This window comes from Tamandua tetradactyla, chromosome 18 (genome assembly GCF_023851605.1).
Source record: "Tamandua tetradactyla isolate mTamTet1 chromosome 18, mTamTet1.pri, whole genome shotgun sequence".
Classification (NCBI taxonomy): domain Eukaryota; kingdom Metazoa; phylum Chordata; class Mammalia; order Pilosa; family Myrmecophagidae; genus Tamandua; species Tamandua tetradactyla.
The window spans coordinates 75,727,111-75,736,281 of record NC_135344.1 but is presented as its reverse complement, the minus strand read 5'-3'; the positions used below and the strand labels follow the sequence as shown (position 1 = coordinate 75,736,281).

General features: G+C 47.4%; 1 protein-coding gene across 2 annotated transcripts in view; it reads right to left on the bottom strand.

Moving 5' to 3' along the window:
- Positions 1–1,017: 1,017 nt before the first annotated feature.
- The window catches only part of GNAL (G protein subunit alpha L), a 190,360-nt gene continuing 182,206 nt past the window's right edge, over positions 1,018–9,171 (bottom strand). Inside the window, exons 11-12 of one of the 2 annotated variants that reach the window (XM_077136007.1) lie at positions 6,984–7,051; positions 1,018–1,389 (exon numbers count right to left, since the gene is read on the bottom strand). In XM_077136007.1, coding sequence (XP_076992122.1) covers positions 1,243–1,389; positions 6,984–7,051 — 215 coding nt within the window. In that variant the 3' untranslated portion in view covers positions 1,018–1,242. The remainder of the gene's footprint in view (positions 1,390–6,983; positions 7,052–9,171) is intronic. The other variant, XM_077136008.1, reaches the window with a different exon arrangement.

The window sequence follows — 9,171 nt, the reverse complement described above, 5'->3', positions numbered from 1 at the left end:
CTCTTGAATTCACAAACGCTGGTGCCGTTTTGTTCTCCTTCTTTACTATTCATTTCCTTGTTCCTGTGGCTGAGTAAATGGTTCAAAAGCTGTGACTAAGAAAATGGTTGCGCTATTCTCACTCGGGGAACTTGTAAGAGTCTTAAAATAGCAAAATCATTAAGAAACATATTGTCTGGAGAGGGCAAAATCCTCAGTTCCCCGAAAAACAAAGAAGTTAGATCGCAATTTGTACACTAGAGTTATTTCACTAGAACTGATTTTCTTTTCATACTAAGGAGTATTTAAAACGTTACCACCCTGAAAAAGATCCTAAGTTCTACAGATACCATCCATCTCCCTTTTCAGAGCAAGCAGTAGGTAAAGGCGACGCCACGCTGTTCAGCACGATAAGAACATATTTCCTTTACAGGTATGGCCGTGATGAAGGCACAACGATGTACAAGGAGTTTTTGTTTAGTAGTTATACAAAATAGTATTACATTTGATCGTCTGTACAGTATAATAAAGCAGCAATAAAACAACCGAAAGAATATATGAAAGACACCTACTGTCCAAGTAGAATGGAAATTTGGAGAATCATTTTTAGACAGGACACGCTTTGCAGGGGTGAGGAGGGTGGGTGTTCTGCCTACACGTAAAAGGCTCACGGCCACTGCTGCAGAAGGGAAGAAGCCTGTGCCTGAAACGCGTTTCTCTTCTCTGTCTCCCGGGCGCCACCCTAAGTCCGGGCCCCAAGCACACAGAAGGGACAGCCAGCTTGTCAGCCTGCCAACCCCCAAAGCTGCGGCCTGGAAGAGCTGGACAGCGCGCTTCGGCGGTCACACTGGACAACTCCAAACAAATGCATGACCTTCCCCACCCCTTCGAGTTCTCCTCCTGCGGGACTGAGCCGACGGGTCCAAGGGGCCCCCACCCGGAGAGATTTGCAGTGCAGGGTCTCCCAAGTGACAGGTGAAGGTGTGTAGAGGTACAAGCTGGTGGGGGTGGGGGGGGGGCGGGGAGGGCACGGAAGGTCAGGCCTGATGGAAACGAGACCCTCAGAACCAAACCTGAGGGGGTCAAAGGGGGCAGGTGGCATGGATGACACAGGACAGACGGTCAGCAAGAGGGAGCTAGAGACGTACTACTCTCTACCATGGCTTGGGGCTGATGAACAAGCAGTCCTAGATTAAACCCTCCACCCGTGGGGCGGCAGAGGCAGGAGGGACAGGCGGGGCGTGCGAGCCGAGGGGCGCCCGCCTACAAGAGCTCGTACTGTTTGAGGTGCATCCTCTGGATGATGTCGCGGCAGTCGTTGAAGACCCGGCGGATGTTCTCCGTGTCCACGGCACACGTGAAGTGGGGGTAGCAGTAGTGCTTGCCATCTCCGGTCGCTGTGCTGATCCTCTACCAAAAAAATAAATAAATAAATAAAAAAGGGACCCACTGCATGGAGCGAGCTCATGACCGAACTCCCAGCTGGCTCCGGGATGCCACCTCCCCACCCCAGTAAAGAAGAAGTGAGGCGACACTTTGATCGAAGACTTGGATGCTTTTTTTCTGGTTGTCCTTTTTCGGTTGGTTTGAGACATGCGTCCGCAGCTGTAGGACTGGTTTAAACAGTGAGGCTGTGCTGGAAACCCAAAGGCCTTTGCACTTACCTCCTGCCCCGAGAAGCCTGAAGTTAAGGAGACAGGAGATCCATTTATAAAACAGCCACTAATGAGCTGAGACCCAGCATCAAGGGATTGAGAAAATCTTCTCGACCAAAAGGGGGAAAAGTGAAATGAGACAAAATAAAGTGTCAATGGCTGAGAGATTCCAAACAGAGTCGAGAGGTTATCCTGGAGGTTATTCTTACGCATTAAACAGATATCAGCTTTTTTTTTTTTTTTTTTTTTTTAAGAGAGAGGGAGGAAGGGAAGGAAAGAAAGAAAGACAGAGAAGGAAGGAAGGATGGAAGGAAGGAAGGGAGGAAGAAAGGGAAACATCTTTAAACATTTTCTTATTTTATTATATTTTGTTTGTTTGTTTGTTTTTTACATGGGCTGGGGCCGGGAATCAAACCGGGGTCCTCCGGCATGGCAGGCAAGCACTCTTGCCCGCTGAGCCACCGCGGCCCGCCCGATATCAGCTTTTTTGTTAAGGTGTAATGGAGAGGCTGGAGGGAACTGCCTGAAAACACAGAGCTGTGTTCCAGTAGCCATGTTTCTTGATGATGAGTGAATAATGATGTAGCTTTTGCAATGTGACTGTGCGATTGTGAAAACCTTGTGTCTGATGCTCCTTTTATCTACCTTATGGACTGATGAGTAAAACATATGGAATAAAAATAAATAAATAATAGAAGAAACAAATGTTAAAATAAATTTAGAGTGAAATGCTGGTGATTGGTGAGGGGAGGGTGGGGGGTACGGTATGTATGAATTTTTTTCTGTTTTCTGTTTATTTCTTTTTCTGAATAGATGCAAACGTTCCAAGAAATGATCGTGATGATGAATATGCAACTATGTGATGATATTGTGAATTACTGATTATATATGTAGAACAGAATGATCAAAAGTTACGAATGTTTGCGTTTGTTTGGTGTTTTTGGTATTTAAAAAAGTTTAGACACTAAAAAAAAAAAACGTAACTGGAAAAAGAAGAAAGAAAAACAGCCACCACTGCTGTATGCACAACTACGTGATAGGACTGTGAGCCACTGATTGCATACTTTGAATGGATTGTAGGGTGTGTGAGTAAATCTCAATAAAATTGCATTACGTAACAACAAAAAAGATCAGTCACTGCAAGTGGAATCCAAGGTACAATTTTCCGGTAACCAAGGTCCCCACTAGTGCCAGCCAATAGCAGGTTCTGTGATAACTGTAATATTCTACCTCTCCCCTGCCCAGCATGGCAGGCACTATTACCGGCTGCTGGGACTGAGGAACTGAATTTTTAACTTTTAATTTGACTTAATTTAAATAGCCACACGTGACAAGCGTTGCAGCCTCCTCCAGGGTGGTGGGCCCCTGCCCTTCCGGGGGTGGGGGTGGGGCTTGCCCAGTCCACGGCCTTAGAGAGAAGGGCTCTGTTGGCACACAACTCAGGGCAACTCAGGGCAATACATGGGTGGTCTCCGAGTGATATGCCCTGTGCATTGTGCCCAGATGAGTGCCCCTCCTTGGAGACCACCCTCTTCCCCTTCGCTCCCCACCCTTTCCTCCTGGCAGATCACTCTGTGAAACACCTTTTGGAGAAGGGCTGTGAGGATGTCTTAGGCTATGGGACTTCGGCACAGAAGGGGAGACTTATTTTTAGAATAGTTGGGCTTGTCTTGGACAAATGTTTGGTTTGTTTCCCTTTCTAACCTCGTGGGCACTGGACCGTGTAGGCTACTGCTTTTTCACCCTAGAGCACAGGAGAGGCACTTGGTGGACACACGGGAAGCCTGGGTGAGTGAGCGAAAATAGCTTTTTGGTTGATTGGGTTGGTCCTGCCTAGTGTCACGAAAACTTAGGGAATGGTCATTGCAAAGGTGGTTGCAATTTGCAAACTTCGAACACACCTGCTTTTCCCATAATGTGCATTAAACAGGCTAGAAATAAAAGTGGCCGAGGGAAGCAGGCAGGGCTGGGTTCTGCTTCCCGGGTCACCCAGCTGCCCAGCACCCAAGGTCCCGTCTCAGGAGGACACGCGTGGTCAAGGTGAGGAGACTCGGGAGCTCGAATCATGCCCAGGAGGCGTAGAGAGAGAACACGTGTGACTGTGTGAAGATGCAGGTGACTGACAACACCTGTCATCCTCTGCTGTGAAAGGAGGACGATGCTCCCTTGGAGGGGTCTGCCCAGGGCCGGGGCTCTGGCTGCTGGTGGCCTTCTAGCTGAGGGTCATGGCTGGCTCCCAGTGCTGACAGGACACCAGGGGTGACCAATGGAAGGTGGGGAGGAGCTGCCTGGCAAGATGCTGGGCGAGAAGGAGCACCTGGCATCCTGGCGGGACACTGGGGAACACCTGGCAGAAAGCTAGGGGATAGGAAACCTGGTAAGACACTAGTGGGGGAACACCTGGCAGGACACTCCAGGGAGGAAACCTGGTAGGAGTCTGGGGTGGAACAGGGGGTAGGACATGGGGAGACACCTGGCAGGATGCTGGGGGGCACACCTGGCAGGACGCTGGGGAGGGGGTGACGAAACCTGGCAGGAACGCTGGGGTCACCAGCGAGGGCAGGACGCTGGGGTCACCAGCGAGGGCAGGATGCTGGGGGGCACACCTGGCAGGACGCTGGGGGGGGGTGGTGACGAAACCTGGCAGGAACGCTGGGGTCACCAGCGAGGGCAGGATGCTGGGGGATCTGGGGACACCTGGGTCTCAGGCCTGGCTGGCTCACGCTGTGGGTCTGCCTGCCTTAGGAGATGGCATCTGCCCCCCGGTTCGTGGGGGGAAGTGGCCCTGTCTGGGACAGCCCGCCTGACAGTCAGTATCTTTCTCAGGCGATGGCTGTGACACACATTTAAGGAAAACCATCTCAGCTAGAGGAACAAGTGAACTGTTCTCAATCTGGATTTCTTCTCGCTCTACCCTCCCCCTTCCCTGGCCAACTTCAGCAGGGCAGGGCGTTCCGCTGTGCCTCCCTCTCCGTTTATAACCTCGGTCCCACTGTGTTTTCCACCTGAGATTTGCTCCTGTCCAATGAAACTGTAAATAATTCTGCGACAAGCCCTGGCTGCCAGCCAAGTCTGCACCTTCCAGGCTCCAACTCAAACCTTCTCACACCCTGTCACTGCCCAGGCGAATCCCACAGTTCAAAACAAGAGGAGACGCTGCCTACCTTCTATTTCTCAGAACTGTAAAATGCAAAACAGTCCAGTTTGTACATTGTGCAGAGCTGAAGTCTTCTCTCTCAGGTCTGCACTTGGTGGCGTGACCTGCATCTAATCATGGCTCTAAATGTCCACCATTTACACGCTCAGTTAACTGCCCAGTTCTCATTAGAACAGCATTTAATAGAGCACTGGTCTGCAAGATGTTCCTTGGCGAAGAAAAAAAGGGATCCCCTACTATACTACAAACTAAATTCCCTTACTGAAGAGACTCACAACGCATGTGAACGCAGTAAAGGTTCTGACAAGTCCTGCAATAAAGAAACCTCTCTCATATCGTTTAACACAGCATTTCCACAATTCATTTAACCACAGGACTCTCCCCCATACTGCCTGGTAATTTCCTGAGGAACTCCTGTTCTTCCAAATGTACTTTGGGGAATATGTGAGAGAGACCTGATTTTTTTTTTTAATTAATTAAAAAAATTTTTTAAAACATAACAACAAACATTCTTACCATATGATGATTCCATTCTACATTTATAATCAGTAACTCACAATATCATCACATAATTGTATATTCGTCATCATGATCATTTCTTAGAACATTTGTATCAATTCAGAAAAAGAAATAAAAAGACAACAGGAAAAAATTCATGCATACCATACCCCTTACCCCTCCCTTTCATTGATCACTAGCATTTCAATCTACTCAATTTATTTGAACATTTGTTCCCCCTATTATTTATTTTTAATCCATATGTTTTACTCGTCTATCGATAAGGTAGATAAAAGGAGCATCAGACACAGGGTTTTCACAATCACACAGTGACACTGCGAAAGCTATATCATTATACAATCATCTTCAAGAAACATGGCTACTGGAACACAGCTCTACATTTTCAGGCAGTTCCCTCCAGCCTCTCCATTACATCTCGAATAACAAGGTGATATCTATTTAATGTATAAGAATAACCCCCAGGATAACCTCTCGACTCTGTTTGGAATCTCTCAGCCATTGACGCTTTATTTTGAGACCTGATTTCTTATCACTGCTACTCTCTAACTCAACATGGGATTCAAGAGGCAAGTCACACTGGCTTGCGCTGGGAGAAAGACAGAGCACAGGGCCCCTGAGAGGCCAGATGGAGGCTCTGATCAGCAGATTACAGGCCCCCCAGGCTGGAGACAGGGATTCAGGGGCTCACACGGCTGGAATGATGTGTTATATGTAGCCAGCCACCCAGGCCTGCACTAAGACTTCCCATTTTCCTAAAAGTAAATAGCCAAACAACAAATGTTTAATTGCAAATGCACTTTTGATATTACTGGAAAATGATCTTGGCCTCATCTTGGCATTTACTAGTCTCAAGCTGGTAAAAACTCAGTCGGCCTCACATGGCAGGCTGTTCAAAAAGGAGATGGCAGAGAGATAGATGAACAGATAGATGAAACATGGCAAAATTTAACAATTGGTCAGTTAGGGTGAAGAGTATATAGGGAACGGTTTGTACTATTCTTTCACATTTCATGTAAGTTTGAAATTATTTCAAAGTAAAAAATTGAAAAGAAAAAAAAGGAAATGCCTGAATTTGAACAGGTTCTTTTTTTTCTTTTTTCATATGCTGTATGGCAGGGTCACATTTCATTCTTTCTTCTATGTGACTATCCCGTTATTGTAGCACCATTTGTTGAATTTGTTTTTGTATTTTTGTTTGGGAAGTGCATAGGCTGGGACTCGAACCCAGGTCTCCAGCATGGCAGGGGAGAATTCTACCACGTAACCACCCTCGCACTCCCAAATAGGTTTATTTTTTGCGTGACCCTTTAGTGTATCCTTGTGGAGGAGCGCTGGAGCACGGGTGCTTGTGTTTCAGACTGCCTTTTCCCTCTTTTTGGAAAACACGAGTGAGCAACATCTAGCCTAAGTGCCATGGTAGGGGCCGTGGGGTTCAGGGCACGGAGCTCTGGACTCGCTTGGCCCCCTCTGGTCTGCTGCTTAGAGGCTGTGTGTCCTGTGGTAGGAAACCTAACCCCTCTGAGCCTGTCTGCTCAGCTGGGAAATGAAGGCAACACCTTCTCTCGTCTCTCAGAATTTGGGAGAAGATGAAATGAGCTCCTGTAGAGGTAAGGTGAGTGGTTTGCTGGTGCCCCTGAGGTGGCAGGAAAACAAGGGTTCATAAAGTGACATACCAGAAACAGGTCCCGGATAAAGAACTTAGCTCTTGTAACTTTGGGGTCTTCTCCTGCGTCTGGTGTTGCTGTGGAAATTAAAAATGAAATTGTATTTAAGCAACGTGAGACCAAGGCACAACTTTGGAAAACATAAAAGGAATGAACATTGTTGGACTGGTGTATATTCATTCACAGCATCAAAATACACGGGGTGTTCAGGTCAAACTAAAAGGTAATTTTCATTCCCCTCTTCTTTCAAATCATTTACATTTTAGTAGCTATAGCTCTGTTAAAACATTTCCCCCCCAAGATAACTCCCACTGGGGCAAAATGAAAACATACCGTCAGTGACCATCAGTGACTAAAGCAAACCCCAAGGCTCTCTTCACCGCCAGGGTCATTCCATCAGGCAGAGTGGCCCGAGCTGGTGCTGGCAGGGGCAGCGCCCGGCGGAGTGGCCTCCCCAGGGAAGGCCTTGCCATCCCCACTCTACGACAGGCTCTGGCATTTGGAGTCTCCGATTTGGAAACCCGCCCCATTTACCTGCTCCAACTCTAGGCCCCTCTTGGGACATTTCCCCTTACAGAGTCTACATTCATGGGCTCATTCTAATATTTTCTGTGACCCCATGAGATCTGTTCCTAAAATCTAGGCTACTGGCCGGAATGCCCATGTCGCTGCCCTCCGTGGTTTGCAGAAAGAACAGTACAAATCATTCCCGAAGGGCACCCACGTGGGAACAGGTGATGGGGCCCCTGGCTGTGCCGAGCCAGGTGGGAAGGCATGCTGTCATGTCTGCCGAGAGGCAGGTACCTGCAGAGCTAGATGTTTTGGGGGTGAGCCCCACAGCTAAAAAGGGTTGATGGGAGGTGGGGGCTGATGGTCAGTGGGAAAAAGTAACCTTGGAGAACATTAGTGCTGGCAACAGAGGGGCTGCAAGAGTGAGTCTCAGAGACCTCCCTCAGGTGAGCTGCACACCTGAACAGCAACCCACCTGGAAAACACCGCCGCCTGACTCCTTAAGGTGCCTGCTAAGGCTATAAGGAATCTTAGTGAGATCTACGCAGGATTTGAGCCTGGACTTCTAACTTGTTTTGCCTTCTATGGGGATGGTTGGTGAGAGGAAAAGGAGAGCTAGACTACACGACAGATTCCCAACTTCTTTTTCTAGGAATAAGGAAAATAATTAGCAGTAGAGCTTTCTTAAAAGACTCAATGTGCTTCCAGACTTTCCCTTGGATATGCTCTCTAAGGTCTCTACCATCCTAAAGAAAAGGAAATGGTACATAAGGCGCAAGAAAGTTGAATTACAAATGTCATGTTTGTTTGTTTTTTTCTTTCATGGATAATTAAATTATAAATCCCCCAAATCTTCACTGAAGTTTCTAGGGAAGTCCTTTTTATTCTGCTTTATTTAGTTTGGGATTTAAAATGTAACAAATGGTGTTATTTTGCCTTTAAAAAAAAATCCCTCCTACAAGATTCTGGTGGACTCAGTATACGCTGAAAACTAAAGTGTATCTTTAGAAATAGGGTGACCAGCGCTCCCTGGTTGGCCAGGACTCCCCTGGTTTTAGCACTGAAAGGACCAGGCCCCGGAGACTCCCCAGTCTCAGCCCAACCACGGTGGTCGGTCACCTTTATTAGAAATCTCCAATGTTGGAGCCAAACTAAAGATGCTGCTGCAGGCTAGAGCTAAGAAGCACAGTGGGTAAAAGGGGTAAAAGCATGCACGTGGGAACAAGAGCTGGGCTCAGGAACTGCCTTGTGTTCAGTCTCCACCCTTGTGGTTTTGAACAAGTTAATTTACCTCTCTCAGCCTCGGTTTCCCCAGGGAAAAATGCGAAAGACACAAACTACCATGCAGGATTCCTGCGAGGTTGTGGGAAAGTCTATGGAAAGGGCTTAACAAGACACCAGGCGCAATGGACACTCAACTGGAGAAACGAAGGAGGCAGAAATTACTCCAGCAAACAACTTACATTCCCGTTCCCAAACTGCCCTTTCTCCTGCTGCACCGACTGAATGCGACGTTAAAGAATGAGAAAGAAATGGAATCCTAACTAGGGCTTTTTAATACCCTTATACTTTAGGACAGGGGCAGCAGAAGAGAGAATTGATTTAAATTGACTGAATTCCTTAGAGCCATCAGAACTTCTGAATCATAGCTGTAGGGCTAAGAAAAAACCAATTATTTATCGTGCTT